The sequence below is a fragment of the Anopheles funestus genome, chromosome 2RL (assembly GCF_943734845.2).
Source record: "Anopheles funestus chromosome 2RL, idAnoFuneDA-416_04, whole genome shotgun sequence".
In the NCBI taxonomy this organism is placed as follows: Eukaryota; Metazoa; Arthropoda; class Insecta; order Diptera; family Culicidae; genus Anopheles; species Anopheles funestus.
The window spans coordinates 18,495,320-18,511,298 of record NC_064598.1 but is presented as its reverse complement, the minus strand read 5'-3'; the positions used below and the strand labels follow the sequence as shown (position 1 = coordinate 18,511,298).

Sequence of the window (15,979 nt, the reverse complement as noted above, 5' to 3'; positions counted from 1 at the left end):
CCTATATCCGGAAATAGATAGCAATGAGCAATGTGAATGGGGGTTGGTTTTCAAAATCAGCAGATTTTATTTGCCGCGCAATTTGTTTCCGGTTACCACACAGAGATTGGACCATATTTACAAACAAGAAGTTCTAATGCCAACCAAACTAGAATAAGCACCAATTTTCTCCGTAGCACATTGTTTCTCCAATTGCGTGCTTCTACACGTGCCAATTAATAATCGGTCGAATCATTATGCTTTGAGACTTTCCAGCGGCTGTTCAAATGGCTTAACAATACATCTGCACTACTATAAAGAGGGGACCCGGTCTTCAGCGGCCAGTATTGATTATTGATGCTAAAACGGGAGCAATGGTTCTCCGTCCCCATATTCTAGCCGGTGGCCTCTCTAATGCTGACAATGCTGACTTTAGTCGGTGTACTTCGGGGCCGGGCTGCTAATGTTGGAATAGTCCCTGACCGGAGAGTAGAACTGTGAAGGGAAACGGTACGGGTGAATCAGTACGTTTGTTTACAACCGTGCACAATACGTTTCGAGCTAATTATAAGTGGTTATTCCAACAAAAATAGCCGCCCCCCATTGGTCAGGGTCGGCAGAATGGTTGAATGCACCACATTTTATATAATGCCGTTCGGTCACCTTATGCTGCTTGTTCCTGTACTCCTCCCACGGCTCCGGGTTGTTCTTGCGGCTCCAGGTGACTTCGGGGCTACGCAGAGCCAGACGAAGGGTGTAGAAGACGGCTCCAGCCGAACCCAGCGCGATACACACGTACAGCGGGATCAGCTGAGGGATGATAAGGGAAAAAGTGAAAACACGGAATAGAATGTTACCATGCACAACCGGGCGTACAATGGGTCGATTTTTCATCCACAAGCCGATAGCCCTTGTTCAACAACACTGTGACGTAACCACGCAGAAATCGACAAATGGTTCCGGAATTTGCACAACACGCATTTTATACGTACCGCTGGGTTTTTCTTCAAACTAGCCATCGACATTCCCTGCATCTTGGAAGGATTTTAGCTTTTCGTGTCCTTGCAGAAGAAAAAGCGTTCGGAGTAAAATATGTCCGACACACACTCGCTGAGAAAAATGGAAATTCTGTTCGCAATAAAAAATCCGTACGTCAAGAAGTTCCCGTTTGACAGCGGAATAGTTTTGAAATACTTCGATAGAGGGACGGATCAAGGGGGAGTTCTACTATCGGTGTGGTAGGATTATTATTGCAATTGCATATTTTAAATAATTGGTGTTATCTTAAACGGTTTCTTATCGGGTGTTTCTTGTTTCCTGTTGCAAAATCGAACTTGTGCCAAACCGGTTTGATGCGTTTTGCACGGATTTGGTGGACTGCGATCGACTTATCATGAGAGATTAGCGAAAATATTCGCAACAAAAGATAACGAACACAATGCGCATGGTGGATGCATGTTGCGTTCTCGCTGCACATTTTTAATGGACAATTTTAGTTAATGTAGATAAGAAAAATGCAATTAAATACGAAAAGGATAATGCTTTGCTGTTGCAATTTGAATGCGTGAAACGATTTGAAAGTGTCATAACAGGTTAAAAATTAAGGGATTCTCTTTTTGTTTTGTTTTATAAGAAAACAAAAACCTGTAAATTGTTTTCAATGCATAAAAATTGTATTAAATTGCTAAAAAAAACCGTCACTATGATAATTTGTTTGAAATTTAATGACAAATCTATTTCATCAACTCTAGGCTCTGCTAGCCCATGGGAAACGAACTGTCAAATATGTAAACATTATGCCACGGTATGTTGTTCCAATTGTTCAAGCAGAAGTTCGCCCTTTTTGCGCGGATTGTAAGTTATTATGTAGCTTTTTTGGGGCGATTTAGTCGATATCTCCTATTTGTATTATATTTCAGCAAGCAACCAGCATTAATAGCAACAGTTTGCGGCCGTTTAGCAAGGTACAGTATCGCGAAATGAAATATCTAAACCAGCAGGAAGCGATAAACGTAGATGAGGAACTGTTCAACGAATACAAATTTAGCGTTGATCAGCTAATGGAATTGGCCGGTCTTAGTTGTGCACATGCCATAGCCGATGCATACACATCCGATAGGTATAAAAGAGCATTAATCTGGTAGTACTTGTCCGCTTCTAAACCTGCGTGCTTGATTGCATTACAGTCTGAGAACGAACAAAGTGCTAATCTGTTGCGGGCCAGGCAATAATGGAGGTGATGGATTGGTGGCGGCTCGGCATCTATCGCTGATGAACTACGAACCGTACGTTTACTATCCAAAACGAACCGATAAGGATCTGTTCAAAAATCTTCAACATCAGGTCGAGTGTATGGGCATTACGGTTACGGCGGACTGTCCTGTCGCCGTATGGGTTGACGCGGAATTTGGTCTGATAGTGGATGCATTGTTTGGATTTAGTTTTAAACCTCCCGTAAGGGATGCATTCCGTTCAATAATGGAGGTATTGCAAAAGACAACGGTGCCCATCGTGAGTGTAGATATACCGAGTGGATGGGATGTAGAACTGGGACCACAAACAGGCTGTGATATTAAACCGGATTGTCTTATTTCGTTAACTGCACCGAAACTGTGTGCGAAACATTTGGTAAACGCAAAACACTATCTAGGCGGACGCTTTGTACCAAAAAAGCTGGAGGAAAAATATTCGATGAGTTTGCCCCAGTACAAGGATCGTGATCTTTTCGTTCGGCTAAGCTAAACAACGTTTGGTTGGGATTTAAAGGTGAATATGGTTCTTATTTACAAAAAACGAGATAAATAAAATATTAATTAACAATCTCTAAAATCTGCCAATACTCTTCCAACACAGAAATCATTTCTGAAACGATCGCCACCCACTTTTGTACACCAGTTCGGCAGCCCGCCGTGGTCTAAAGTATGTCATCGCAACATCCTCGATCTTTGGAAAGGGATTGCTGTTGGTGCTTTTGCTAAGGAAATCGCCTTTGCGTTGATTCTGCTCATCGGGTGCCATTGTTTTGGGGTCGCGCTGAAACTCGGGCAATTTGGCAAGTATCATTGTGGTGCTACGCTCTAAACGTCCCGGTGCGGTTAGCGATGTTTGACTTTCACGACCGTTAAGCTTCCCGGGTGAAGTATCCTCTGGTGGTGGCGGTGGTGGTGGTGATGTTTCGGCCGGTGGTAAGCGCAACCGTAATAGCGTGTCGTCCGGTAACCGCCACTTGCGCAAATCATCATTCCACTCTGACTCCTTTTCCAGGCACTCCAAATTCCAGTACCGACCGTCCTTGCGCAGGACGGGCATCGCCTTCTGGAACACGGTTTCGTAAAATAGAACTTTCTTCTCCAGCAGTCTTATCGTTGCAAGGTAATCGTCACGTTCGCGTTGAAACTCGCCCTGAATATCGGACACTTCTTGCTCGAAGAATTTGGTCCGTTTCCGAAGCGCCCGTATCTGTTCGTAGCGTACTTTCAACTCTTGCTGTATGTCGGAGTAGTGTCCCTGTAGTAAATCCCTGTCCGCTGTCTGTTCGATTCGGCCAAGTGCTTGCGCGAGCGCGTTGATCCGTTTTTCCGACGCGAGCTTGTTTCGGTAGCGTTTCTCCTTCAGCTGAATGTCGTTCGCTCGTTCACCACCGATCAGTGCGTCCTTGATCTGTTTGATGCGATCGTAAATTTCTTTACGATCCCTGCTAGCAAGGCTCGTATTCGGGTGATCCTTGTCCGCGTCGGAAAGCTTTTTCGCCGTCAGCAGCTGCATTTGCTGTTCGTAGTATGCTTTTATCTTTTCGATATCTTTCACCAGCTCCTGTTTGGCGATCTTCTGCTGTTCGTACTCACGGCGCAGATGCATCACCTCCTGATCGTACTGCGTTTTGAGCGCTTGCTTTTCCACATCCACACTGATCGTTTCCTCGTGCTCGTTAGTATTGGCGAATTGGAACGGATTTTCACCACCCTTAAGCAACCCTTTAAGGCGAATAATTTCCTGCTGATACTCGCGCAACATCGTATCCTTCGGGTCCTCGTTGACGCGCGGTTTGTTAGCAATGTTTTTCGCCCTGCTAGCGTACCGCAACGTGGACAGCGTTTCGTCGTAATTGTAATCGGCAGGAGAGATGCAGGCAATCATCAACGTTTTAGTGTTGCCACCGAGCGAATCTTGCAGCAGTCGGGTGAGCTTCGAATCGCGGTAAGGAATGTGTCGTGTTTTACCGTCGACGAGAGCAGATATCACATTACCCAGTGCGGACAGGGAAAGATTAATTTTCGTCGCCTCTTTAAGCCTTTCACCCGTGGCACCGGTTTTACTTTGTCGCTCGGAACCGGCCAAATCGACCAGGTTCAGCTTGCCGCGCTTGATTGCCGCCCCATCGCCGTCCACGCTGGTAGACATCTGCTCCAGACTGATGCTGAAGATCGAATGTGATCGGGAACTTTCGATGTTCATAAGCGTTGCACCGACCATGCGATTTTTGGCGCCCAGCTCCAACAGTTCGATGCATTCCTTTATCCCGTGGACGGTGTGGAGGGAAAGGTTTTGCACCGTGACACCTTCGCTCGGTACTTCCTTGATCTGTAAGCTACCGGTTGCTTGGGTTTGTGGTTGCAGTAGATCGCGTATCGTTTCGTTGTAGATCTCCAGATAGCTAACCAGCACGAGATACCGTAGTTCGCTGGCCAGGGAGATCGCCTCAAAGATGTGCTCGAACGAGCGTGGTATAATGCCGATGTTGTTAGCATTGTTTGGATCGGCCGCGGATAGATTGTACGTGGTTCCTTGCATTGTGTGCGATTTACCACAACCCGTTTGACCGTAGGCAAAGATCGTTGCATTGTATCCCTCGAGAACGCTCTGAAGGATTAATGGAGAAAAAAGAGGGAACAGCTTGAAGGAACCAGTTTGCATTCTGTTTAACTTAAGTTGGCAACTTACCTCCACCAAAGTGTAGCAAATGTCGCTGTAAATATTCTCCGTTGTCGCTGCATAACCGTACGCATTGTCAAATTGAAACGATTTTTGCGGTGCATTCGGATCATTCGGATTGTCCAAGTTTACCAGTGCGTTATCGATCTGTATCACGTTCTGGAAAGCAATGAGAAGCAATGCGGTTAATAATTGTACCCCTAACCTACAATGCCTTCCCATCACTGTAAACATTATTGGTCCTTTATTCCAGCTCGTTACCTTACAGTTTGATTGTTGTTCGCGTTTGTTCATCGGTCGGCACCGTACGACCACTTTCACGTTTTCCGCCATGATTAGCTTTGTGGCGCAGATAGGAGGGACCTCAGTCTATCGAATGTGTGTGTGCGCTATTGGTCGGTGAATTATTTAGCAGGCAGCATCATATTTGGCTCCGTTTGACCAAAAAGGAACGGAGGTTATAAAGCGGTTCACAACACAATCGTTAGTGGCACATCGTTCGTGGTAAAGCTGTCCAATCGGCCATATTAGCGTGAAGAACGATGATACGCTGCTGCACGCCATTTCCGCTGTTGCGTGTTGCGTGCTGTATATCCTTCCTTTATAACAACACACTGTTTTAAAAATTGTTGTCCAGTGTCCAGTGTTTAACTGCAACCGCTTTATAGTGTTGCGTGCAGGCAAACGGTTCCTCTACTCGTTAGATTTAAATTTAAAACTCATACTCAACAGTCATTTGCTACCCTTATGGACACACACACGCGGTAATTTGTCCTATGGTTTTAATACATTTTCCTATATCGTACACTTTATCACTGTGTTTTGTATCCAATTTTGTCGTATCCTAAGGCAGTTCTCCGCTGTGTTGCGCACTTCTGTTTGTGATCAAATATTTGCCGAACCGTTTCCGTTTGCTCAAATAAACAATGCCCTTTTTGCTTTATGGATAAGCCATCCATCCATTATAGATATAGGTCAAGGTTGAACGAGAATGCTTTTACTCCCGGACAGATAACCCGGAAAGGCTTCAGACACAGGATACATACATGTTTTTTAAAATCGGAAAATATTTGTAACGATTATCATACACTTTTGTACTTGCTATATGTATGTATGTATGCTGCTGGGAAAGTTCCCCTGGTCAGCTTCTAACCCGTCTGCTACCGATGCGGTAGTGGGCAGCGATATCAATCATTAAAACTCAATCCATCTGAACCGTGGTCACGCGATTTTAGACGCAAATCGTTGTGGACTTTTCGATGACTAAGTAATTCTTTCTGCTATTGACCTTGAACCACCGAAGGTACACGAGACAAAAAAGTGCGACTGTCGTCAGACCGTTAGCAAAAGGAAAGTTTTAGTTTGCAATAAGCAGTTAAACGTTGAAAGTCCTGAACGTATGCTCCTCGCAGGTGTCGAGAACGTTCGAACGTGGAGATGCTAGTGGGCTGATAACATGCATACAGGGGGAATTGTTATGGGGCGGTAAATTATAAATCAAGCATGATGATCATCAGTCATTATTATTTCCTGCTATCCTTACGCTCTACTAGCGAGCGAACCAGCCGAGCCTTTTTGCTCCGGTTTGTTATGGTGTCCTCGTCACCAACGCGACAACGCGCTTCCACACAATGGAGATGAATATGTTTCAATCCCGGTGTAAAAACTCGCACATTTTCTCACACACGTGTTAAAGCACCTTTCCGAAAGAGGAAAACCATCTCTACACTAAGCAAGGATTAGCTTTGCTGTTTGCTTTCTTTAGTTCAATGAACCAGCCAGATGATCAACAGTTTGCGTAAACTGAACTTTCTCACAGACACGAGTTCATACGACGCACTTTCGGGTTCATTAATTCGGATTAAAGAATGTATTAGGGGAGATACCAAAATACCGGCACGACACCGGAAACTGTGTATTCCGTATTAAACGTGCCTTGGTCAACTGAAGTGTGGTGAGCCACCTCACAAGCGTTCGGGATCTTCCGCTTCGAAGGATCAACCTGCGCATGTGTCACGTTGTGGAATGTTTTTGGGAAGGACGTGCAGTTTGAAACATTGTGATACATAACCGTTTTTTTTTTGAAATTGTTCGTGCTGTTGCTGCACAACACACACATTGCCCAACACGTGTTCGCGCCGTTGTCCTGGCAGCCGGGTCGATTCGATTATGGAATACATTACAATTGTTTATGTTTTTGTTTGGCGTGGCGTGCGAGTATTGTGTACTTGTAAATAGAAATGATAATGAAACAGTTTTATATTGTTTGCTTTTGCTCGAAAGATCAGTTTTTAATTTCTATTTGCGCAACATGGCGGGTAGTTTGATTGAAACGTGTAGCGCAATGTAATGCATATCATTTTCATTTCAATTAAGATTTTATTTCCAAATTAGCAATGTGACCACCCTGTTGGTCAATTAACTTTGGACTCGTCGCATCGTTTGTTTATCTCGCTTGCGTTCACGGGGAGATTACGTAGCGCGTAAAACGGCATGCTGACAGTAGGAGTTTTTGGGCTGTAGCATACTGTTGAGTTGTGAAATTACATCAGCTGTGTAGCATAAACAGTGTACGCATTTAAAGCTAGTACCTATATTACGTATACCTAACTGTTTTGAATAGGTAACATCCACGAGATGATTTGAAATACCTAGTGGTGAAATAAATTCTAAATGAGAAATTAGATTCGTAAAGATCGAAGTAACACTTTGTTTTTTGTCTGTGTTGCTATGGCAGATATTCGTAGCTGGTGCTAGTTTGTTCTTTGATAGCACAAACCATCTAAATTTAGCTGTTATAATGGTTCCTTCAATTAAAGGTATGATATTTATTTAACTTTTTTTTTACTTTTCCTTTTCAGTCATGAATATGGCACGCAAACTTGATGTAATTATTTTCGGTGCCAGCGGATTTACTGGAAAGTATGCCGTGCTGGAGAGTATCAAACTGTTGGCCGATATGAAATGGGGCATAGCCGGACGGAGCCAAAACAAGATGCAGGACATACTGAAGGAAATAGGCGAAAAGGCAAAAACAGACCTATCGCACGTACCGATTGTGCTGGCCGATGTGAACAATCAGGACTCGCTGCACAGCATGGCCCGAGACTGTCGAGTAATTGTCAACTGCTGTGGCCCATACCGGTTGTACGGTGAACCGGTCCTGAAGGCATGCCTTGCTGAGCGTACACATCATGTCGATGTGAGCGGCGAACCACAATTTCTTGAAGGAATGCAGCTAAAATATCACGAAGCGGCAAAGGAGAAGGGCATCTACCTCATATCTGCTTGTGGCTTCGATAGCATTCCGGCCGATATGGGTACGGTGTTTCTGGAGCAACAGTTCGATGGTGTCGTTAATTCGGTGGAAAGTTACATCGTTTCCAAGCAGAAGGGACGGCGCGAGCTGGGTGCTATCCATTATGGTACGTGGGCATCGGCGGTACATGCCATTGCTAACATGCACGAGGTGGGAGAAATTCGCCGCAAACTGTTTGCAAAGAAAATGCCCGATGTGAAACCAAAGCTTCCGGAGCGGCCTGTACTGCATCGGTCGGAAAATGGGAATAAATGGTCACTACCATTCCAAGGAGCTGATCGGTCGTGTGTTGCCCGTACGCAGCGGTTTTTCTACGAGACGGAAAACAAACGTCCGCTTCAGATGAGGGCGTACATTTCGTTCGGGTACGTTAGCAGTTACACTACTGTCGAGTATACAATATTAAATTTCCATTTTGATTTTTACAGAGGGCTCGCAGAAGCGTTGGCCGTATCGTTTGTGGGAGCTATCTTTTGGATGATGGTGAAGACCAACTTCGGTAGACAGATGTTGCTCAATCATCCAAAATTGTTTTCCTTTGGAATGGTTTCTCACGAGGGTCCCAGCGACGAAGCGATGAACAATACCCAGTTTGCGCTTTATTTCGAGGGTAGAGGATGGGAGGAAAAGCTTGCCAGTCCCGAGGATAAGTATACCACACCTCCGAATAAGGTGATTCGTACCAAGGTTGCCGGAACCAATCCCGGATATGGGGCGACATGTGTTGCGTTAGTACTTTGCGCTCGCACAATCCTACAGGAAGAAGACAAAATGCCTGGAAGGTAAGGATTATTAGGATTCGAATTGGTATTGGTAATTGATTTGTGTTTAATAATGTTCTTGTTCTAGTGGCGGTTTCCTGACCCCAGGCGCAGCATTCGCGAAGACGAATTTGATCACCGAGCTATGCAAGAATGGGTTCTTGTTTGAAGTACTATCGACGGCAAAATTGTAAAAATGATAATACCAGGTATATGGGCTAGTTGTGCAATGTAAACTTTTAAAAAGTGACAACATTTTACCTCACTGGGTGGGTTTTTTCATGGTTAGAAATAAAGAATTGTGGTTTGGTGGAAAAAGGAGAAGTTCTTCTAAGTACCTATCAATCAAGCAATCGGTGCTTGCGGTCTACATGAAACGTCAAATGGGCGAATGTCAAAATTGTTTGTGTACAATTTACCGCGCGGTTTGATGAAGCGGAGTGTTTTTGCTCAAGATTTCAGTATAAAATAACTATTTCTGTGGAGTATTTATTCTTCGTAATAGTAGCAACACTGGTGCATTGGGATTTGTCCGAAGATTTGTTGCATGTAAGTAGTTTTCCTGTATTTCGTTGCACATTTTGCAAACGCACAATTTCAACTCTGGCATGTAAACGTCACTACTTGCAGCACGCGCACGCGAAGCTCCAAGGATACAAAACCGACGATTGTGTGTTTACCGGCAGTAAACACAGGCACCGAAATCAAAGAAGGCTTGTTAGTTTGTGCAACCAGTTCGACCAGTAGAATCTACAGAAATGAAGATTGAAGAAGTGAAAAGTACGGTGAAAACCCAGCGAATTGCCGCTCACAGCCACGTGAAGGGGCTGGGACTGGACGAGGCCGGAGTTCCGTTGCAGATGGCATCCGGGTTGGTTGGACAAAAGGATGCCCGTGAAGCAGCCGGCGTTGTGGTGGATCTGATTAAGTCGAAGAAGATGTCCGGAAGAGCGCTACTGCTTGCTGGACCACCAGGTACCGGCAAAACGGCTATTGCGCTAGCCATTGCACAGGAGCTCGGCAACAAGGTACCGTTCTGTCCGATGGTCGGTTCGGAAGTGTTTAGTAGCGAGATCAAAAAGACGGAAGTGTTGATGGAAAACTTCCGCCGCTCGATTGGGCTGCGTATTCGCGAAACGAAGGAAGTTTACGAAGGGGAAGTTACAGAGCTAACACCGGTCGAGACGGAAAACCCGATGGGCGGGTATGGCAAGACGATCAGCAACGTGGTGATTGGATTGAAAACGGCCAAAGGAACCAAACAGCTCAAGCTGGATCCAAGCATCTACGAAACATTGCAGCGGGAAAAGGTCGAAGTAGGCGATGTGATTTACATCGAGGCAAACAGTGGCGCTGTGAAGCGACAAGGACGCAGCGACAACTTCGCCACCGAGTTCGATCTGGAAACGGAAGAGTATGTGCCACTGCCGAAGGGTGAGGTGCACAAGAAAAAGGAAGTAGTGCAGGATGTGACGCTGCACGATCTGGACGCGGCCAATGCACGTCCCCAGGGCGGCCAGGATGTGCTTTCGATCGTGGGTCAAATGATGAAACCGAAGAAGACGGAAATCACGGACAAGTTGCGCACGGAGATCAACAAAATCGTGAACAAATACATCGACCAGGGTATAGCGGAGCTGGTCCCGGGTGTGCTTTTCATCGATGAGGTACATATGCTCGATCTGGAGTGTTTCACGTACTTGCACAAATCACTCGAATCGGCCATCGCTCCGATCGTTATCTTTGCTACGAACCGGGGCCGCTGCGTAATACGCGGTACGGACGATATCGTTTCTCCGCACGGCATTCCACTGGATCTGTTGGATCGTTTGCTGATCGTCCGTACTAAACCGTACAACACAGGCGAGATGGAACAAATTATACGTCTGCGGGCACAAACCGAGGGTTTGAATGTGGAGGATACCGCCATACAAGCGTTGAGTGAAATCGGTTCGAATACGACGCTCCGGTACGCTGTGCAGCTGATGACTCCGGCCAACCAGACGAGCAAGGTGAATGGGCGTACACAGATCACCAAAGACGATATTATGGACGTACATTCCCTGTTTTTGGATGCGAAGCGATCGGCAAAGTTTTTGCAGGAAGAAAACACGAAGTATATGAAGTAAGGGGTCCCTAGATGTAATGCCCTGATGATGCATACTGACACACACACTAATCAGATCATATGATATAAATAAAACAACCGGACAGGAGTTCCGTACAAAGTAAAATAAGTTTAATGCTTGCGTTGTGTTAGGTTAAAACAGATGAAAGGTACAGGTTTTCATTCGTAATCCGGCACCATTGGGGGACAGGTGCAGACCAGATGTTTGTCACCGTACAGATCATCAATGCGTCCAACCGTGGGCCAAATTTTCGTTTCCGGTTTTACAAAAGGCTGTAAAGGGAGAATAGAATTTATTATAAATAAGTTCCACACGGCTAAGAACGGCGTTCGGCGTTCGTTTCACTTACCGCCGGGAATGCTCCCAGTTCACGCGGATACGGCCGGTTCCATTCGGACGAGATGGTTTGCTTCTGTGTGTGTGGTGCCATCTTGAGCGGGTTCACCCGAATATCAAGCCGACCCTCCTCGATGTCATGTATTTCTTTCCGAATCGTTATCATCGCGTCACAGAAACGGTCCAGCTCTTCCTTGTCCTCGGATTCCGTCGGTTCCACCATGAGCGTACCGGAAACGGGCCAGGACATGGTCGGTGCATGGAACCCATAATCCATCAGCCGTTTCGCAATATCAACTGCCTCCACGTTGGCACTCTTTTTAAAGTCTCGCACATCGATGATGAATTCGTGCGCCACCAGCCCCGTCTTCGGATCGGTGTAGAGCGTTTTGTAGTGGTTTTCGAGCCGTTTCGACATATAGTTTGCGTTCAGAATGGCAACTTGTGTCGCGCGGCGCAATCCTCGACCACCCATCAGTTTAATGTACGACCAGGAGATTGGCAAAATGGCGGACGAACCGTACGGTGCTGCACTGACCACACCGAAGCTTTTACCATCGTTTTCCGGATGCGGATCGATGACGGGATGTGTGGGAAGGAAGGGAGTGAGGTGAGATTTAACACCGATCGGACCCATACCCGGGCCGCCACCACCGTGCGGAATGCAGAATGTTTTGTGCAGGTTCAGATGTGACACGTCACTGCCGAAGTCACCCGGTCGGCACAGTCCAACCTGAGCGTTCATGTTTGCACCGTCCAGATACACCTGACCACCGTGCTTGTGTACCAGCTCACACACTTCCACCACATTGTCCTCGAAAATTCCATTCGTCGATGGGTAGGTTAGCATCAAGCAGGACAGGTTCTCGGAATGCTGTTCCACCTTCTCCTTCAGGTGCTCCATATCGATTACACCGGTCGCACTGTTTACGCGGATCGCTTCCACCTTCATACCGGCCATCTGTGCCGAGGCAGGATTCGTACCATGTGCACTGATCGGGATCAGACAGATCGTGCGCTGCTGTTCGCCACGTGACATGTGATAGCTGCGGATGGCGCGCAACCCAGCGTACTCACCCTGAGCGCCACTGTTTGGCTGGAACGATATTTTGTCATAGCCGGTGATCTCACACAGATCCTTTTCCAGCTCGGCAAACATCTGCATGTATCCTTGCGCTTGCTCACGTGGCGCGAACGGATGTATTTCGGTAAACTTCGGGAAAGAGCATGGAATCATTTCCGTCGTCGAGTTAAGCTTCATCGTGCAGGACCCGAGCGGAATCATGGAGTGTACGAGCGAGATGTCCTTGTTCTCCAGCTGCTTCATGTAACGCACCATGCGAGATTCGCTGTGATGCTTGTTAAAGATCGGATGCGTCAGGAAGGGTGAGGTACGTCGGAACTGCGTGTTGTGAATGGTACGACCGGTAGCCTGTGGATCTGCCACCGAACTATCAATATCCGGACATCCAAATACCCACAGCAAATCGGCAATGTCCGACGTCTTAACCGTCTCGTCCATCGACACACCGATCGAACCGTCCTCAAAGTAGCGCAGATTGATCTTCTTCTCTTCTGCGCGTGACTTGATCTCCGCCGTCGTCATGCCGTTCGGGACGACATGCAACGTATCGAAGAATGCTTTGTTTAGCTGCTGATGGCCAGCCTTCTCAATGCCGGCGTTCAGTGCGAGCGCACAGTTGTGCACTCGGTTGGCAATGTTCTTCAAACCTTCCGGTCCGTGATAGATCGCGTACATGGCCGCCATATTGGCGAGCAGGGCTTGTGCCGTACAGATGTTGCTGGTCGCTTTATCCCGACGAATGTGCTGCTCGCGTGTTTGCAGTGCCAACCGGTACGCATCCTCGCCGTCCATGTCGCGCGTAACACCGATCATGCGTCCCGGTATCAGGCGCGTAAGCTTCTGACGGCAGGCAAAGAAAGCAGCATGGGGACCACCGTAACCCAGCGGAACACCCAACCGTTGGGCCGACCCGATGGCAATGTCCGCTCCAAACTCGGCCGGAGGACGTAGCAGCGTTAAGGCGAGCAGATCCGTAGCGACCACCACAAGCGTACCGTTCTTCTTGCAGTCCTTCGACACCTGCTCAAAGTCCTGCACGTCACCGAATGTGTCCGGGTACTGCATCAGTACGCCCGAGATTTCGTGATCACCGAAGTCGATCTCCTTTACCGAACCGAACACCACCTCAATGCCGAACGCTTCGAGACGCGTCTTGACGACCGCCACCGTTTGCGGATGTAGTTTGCGCGACAGAAACACCTTGCGCCGTTTGTTATGGCGGAAGCAGAGACTCATCGCTTCGGCTGCAGCCGTACCTTCGTCCAGCAGGGACGCATTGGCAATCTCAAGCCCGGTCAGATCGGTAACGAGCGTCTGGAAGTTTAGCAACGATTCCAACCGTCCCTGGCTAATTTCCGGCTGGTACGGTGTGTACTGGGTAGTCCAGCCCGGATTTTCGAACACATTGCGCAATATTGGATGCGGCACCAGACAGTTGTGGTAACCCATTCCGATGTACGATCGCCAAACTTCATTCTTGTCGCTAATTTGCTGAATCCGTTCGATCAGTTCGTGCTCGTCTGATGTAGAGGTAAAGCGGGGCGGGAAAAAGGAAAGAAAATTAGAGAAGATAGTAGAACAAAAACGAGGAGATTCTACAAACAAAATAATCCCAAACACCCAAACCACACGGACCAAATGGGTATTCGTACAAGGCGTATTCACACTGATAAGAATACGTATCGCCGAGGTTGACCCAGGCATGCGTATAGCAATTCATGGCCCGGGGCCGAAAAAGGTCAATCGGTTAGCGTGGTACATGTTATCGCTAGTTGTTGTTGCGCGTCTCGATGGGTCGCCGTACGGTCGATTCGTAAGCGAAAGGATTTAGACACCTCGTAACCACCACACGTCATCATTGCTACAATCTACGCAGCATCGCGATCGCTTTCCCTTTTCTTCTTCGTATCGGAAACCTTGGCATCTTGGGCGCAAACTTCGAGTCAGCAACTCGGGGGCCACTACGGCTGTTTGTGGATGATCTTTCCGATCGGTGAGGTTATCGCGTGAGACCGCACCACTACAGCGATTCAGATGTGTAGTGAGCATGGCGTCAAAAAGACTAAAAGGAGGCGCGGTTTGAACATGTTGACATGTGGTTGGAAATTGTGAAATCCCGACTGGTTTCCCCATTTTTTTTTTCTTTGTGGACTTTATTCAAAGTCCCAATACTCACTTAAAGGATCCTCGATGTTGAGTATACGCTTGAACTTGATCGCGTCCGGCACAGCTTTCTCGGATAGTTCATCCAGCGACTATTGTTGAGTAAGTTTAGTGTAAAAAGAAATTAGTAACTCCACACATTCTGCTCTTCAACACACAGCATATACAGTTCTTTTGCAGTTCTACACCTTCACGACGCTATCAGCACTGGGCAGTCATTGAAAGCGGTGCACCGTACGATAATCACCTTGAATCCGATCGAGTTCAGCATGGTAACGACGTCAGTTTTGCGCGGTCCAATGTGCCGCGAGGCAAAGTCCGGTTTGTTGGGAAACAGCTCCTCAACCGTTGCCAGATAGCGCTGGAACTGTAGATTGCTCTGCAGGGAGACCGCTAACCGCGGTGCAAGAACTGCATCGTGACGCGATAAACCTGTGCGGCACAGGGTCTGCAATTGCCGCTTGCTCAGCATCATCGTACGTTGCATTGTGGATAGAGAGTTGGTAAAGGTTTTTTGGGTAGAGAAACACGTTTGACTGTAATGCTTTCGTACGCGGGTCAACAATGCATCGCACACCGAAGGTCACACTATTGTACACTATGTACAAGCACTAAAAGTAACCGTTCTTGGAGGCTCGGTTTTTCAAATCTGTTTCCAATAACTTTTCATCACACCACTAGCAGACAGACAAGCAGCGAAAGACACACACCGGCACCAAGAAATACAGACCCGCAAACGAACGAACTGAGCACGTAGCCATCCGTAACCGTCGTTTATATACTGACGATCGTCTTATCAGCGGACATTCCTTCGGAGCACCACGATCACCTAATACGATCAGCTCCGAATGGTAATGATTGGAATCCGAACGTTCCGGACTATGTGTACAGGATGCTGTACAAGAATGGTTCTACATTGGACAACCAGCAATCACCAAGAGTGCAAGAACTGTCCTGAAGATTAAAGGCAAAGATGATAAGTTCAATCATCCCCTAGACGGATGATAGGTGACGTATCACTGTATCACGTGACTGCTTCCCATAACAGCTGCTGTGAGTAGGGCTGTAGTCCTTTTTTACCGTGAATGTTCTGTTTGGCGATCTTCTCGGGTTGGTATGGGTTATCTTCCCATTCCCGGATGAAGGTGATCGTTCTTTAAAAAACAAACCGTTCGGATGCGGCCAACCTGTGATAAGAGTAGGTGCAGAAGTTGCAAAAAAAAGGAAAAGAAGAGTTGGAACGGAGGAGGGGGATGTTGGAGGGGAAATGTTGGAG

At 47.0% G+C, this 15,979-nt stretch overlaps 5 protein-coding genes across 8 annotated transcripts; 2 read left to right on the top strand and 3 right to left on the bottom strand.

Moving 5' to 3' along the window:
- Window positions 1-43: 43 nt before the first annotated feature.
- On the bottom strand, window positions 44-1,134 carry LOC125762505 (cytochrome c oxidase subunit NDUFA4). Its single transcript, XM_049424665.1, has 3 exons — window positions 972-1,134; window positions 643-789; window positions 44-474 (listed from the first exon to the last, which is right to left on the bottom strand). Exons 1-3 carry the CDS (start codon window positions 1,011-1,013, stop codon window positions 412-414), a joined length of 252 nt encoding a protein of 83 aa, XP_049280622.1. The 5' UTR covers window positions 1,014-1,134; the 3' UTR covers window positions 44-411.
- Window positions 1,135-1,752: 618 nt separating this feature from the next.
- On the top strand, window positions 1,753-9,315 carry LOC125762499 (NAD(P)H-hydrate epimerase). Of its 3 annotated transcripts, XM_049424657.1 has the most exons (5): window positions 1,768-1,833; window positions 1,899-1,943; window positions 7,773-8,595; window positions 8,659-9,012; window positions 9,080-9,315. In XM_049424657.1, the coding sequence occupies exons 3-5, from the start codon at window positions 7,775-7,777 to the stop codon at window positions 9,183-9,185; spliced, it is 1,281 nt and encodes a 426-aa protein (XP_049280614.1). In that variant the 5' UTR covers window positions 1,768-1,833; window positions 1,899-1,943; window positions 7,773-7,774; the 3' UTR covers window positions 9,186-9,315. The 3 variants fall into 3 exon arrangements, with proteins under 3 accessions (XP_049280616.1, XP_049280614.1, XP_049280615.1); XM_049424658.1 differs by lacking the exons at window positions 1,768-1,833; window positions 1,899-1,943 and adding an exon at window positions 7,396-7,481; XM_049424659.1 differs by lacking the exons at window positions 7,773-8,595; window positions 8,659-9,012; window positions 9,080-9,315 and adding an exon at window positions 2,166-2,808 and having other exon boundaries at window positions 1,753-1,833; window positions 1,899-2,098.
- LOC125762493 (osmotic avoidance abnormal protein 3) lies at window positions 2,766-6,357 on the bottom strand. 2 transcript variants are annotated; one of them, XM_049424647.1, is made up of 3 exons: window positions 5,173-6,357; window positions 4,921-5,070; window positions 2,766-4,839 (listed from the first exon to the last, which is right to left on the bottom strand). In XM_049424647.1, the coding sequence occupies exons 1-3, from the start codon at window positions 5,242-5,244 to the stop codon at window positions 2,836-2,838; spliced, it is 2,226 nt and encodes a 741-aa protein (XP_049280604.1). In that variant the 5' UTR covers window positions 5,245-6,357; the 3' UTR covers window positions 2,766-2,835. The 2 variants fall into 2 exon arrangements, with proteins under 2 accessions (XP_049280604.1, XP_049280603.1); XM_049424646.1 differs by having other exon boundaries at window positions 4,921-6,357.
- An 80-nt stretch (window positions 9,316-9,395) lies between the features above and the next one.
- On the top strand, window positions 9,396-11,228 carry LOC125762496 (ruvB-like helicase 1). Its single transcript, XM_049424651.1, has 2 exons — window positions 9,396-9,540; window positions 9,622-11,228. The coding sequence occupies exon 2, from the start codon at window positions 9,750-9,752 to the stop codon at window positions 11,118-11,120; it is 1,371 nt and encodes a 456-aa protein (XP_049280608.1). The 5' UTR covers window positions 9,396-9,540; window positions 9,622-9,749; the 3' UTR covers window positions 11,121-11,228.
- LOC125762492 (glycine dehydrogenase (decarboxylating), mitochondrial) lies at window positions 11,209-15,627 on the bottom strand. The gene is made up of 4 exons (XM_049424645.1): window positions 14,951-15,627; window positions 14,717-14,795; window positions 11,470-14,060; window positions 11,209-11,392 (listed from the first exon to the last, which is right to left on the bottom strand). Exons 1-4 carry the CDS (start codon window positions 15,188-15,190, stop codon window positions 11,279-11,281), a joined length of 3,024 nt encoding a protein of 1,007 aa, XP_049280602.1. The 5' UTR covers window positions 15,191-15,627; the 3' UTR covers window positions 11,209-11,278.
- Between the last annotated feature and the right edge of the window lie 352 nt (window positions 15,628-15,979).

Coding starts and splice junctions, on each gene's coding strand:
- LOC125762505 (XM_049424665.1), bottom strand. CDS start 1,013: ATGCAGGGAATGTCGATGGCTAGTTTGAAGAAAAACCCAGCG. Junction 790..971: donor GTTTGAAGAAAAACCCAGCG/GTACGTATAAAA, acceptor ATCATCCCTCAG/CTGATCCCGCTGTACGTGTG. Junction 475..642: donor ACAGGAACAAGCAGCATAAG/GTGACCGAACGG, acceptor TTCCCTTCACAG/TTCTACTCTCCGGTCAGGGA.
- LOC125762493 (XM_049424646.1), bottom strand. CDS start 5,244: ATGGCGGAAAACGTGAAAGTGGTCGTACGGTGCCGACCGATGAACAAA. Junction 4,840..4,920: donor TTTGCTACACTTTGGTGGAG/GTAAGTTGCCAA, acceptor TTAATCCTTCAG/AGCGTTCTCGAGGGATACAA.
- LOC125762499 (XM_049424657.1), top strand. CDS start 7,775: ATGAATATGGCACGCAAACTTGATGTAATTATTTTCGGTGCCAGCGGA. Junction 8,596..8,658: donor AGGGCGTACATTTCGTTCGG/GTACGTTAGCAG, acceptor TGATTTTTACAG/AGGGCTCGCAGAAGCGTTGG. Junction 9,013..9,079: donor GAAGACAAAATGCCTGGAAG/GTAAGGATTATT, acceptor TTCTTGTTCTAG/TGGCGGTTTCCTGACCCCAG.
- LOC125762496 (XM_049424651.1), top strand. CDS start 9,750: ATGAAGATTGAAGAAGTGAAAAGTACGGTGAAAACCCAGCGAATTGCC.
- LOC125762492 (XM_049424645.1), bottom strand. CDS start 15,190: ATGCAACGTACGATGATGCTGAGCAAGCGGCAATTGCAGACCCTGTGC. Junction 14,796..14,950: donor TGAACTCGATCGGATTCAAG/GTGATTATCGTA, acceptor ACTCAACAATAG/TCGCTGGATGAACTATCCGA. Junction 11,393..11,469: donor AACTGGGAGCATTCCCGGCG/GTAAGTGAAACG, acceptor CTCCCTTTACAG/CCTTTTGTAAAACCGGAAAC.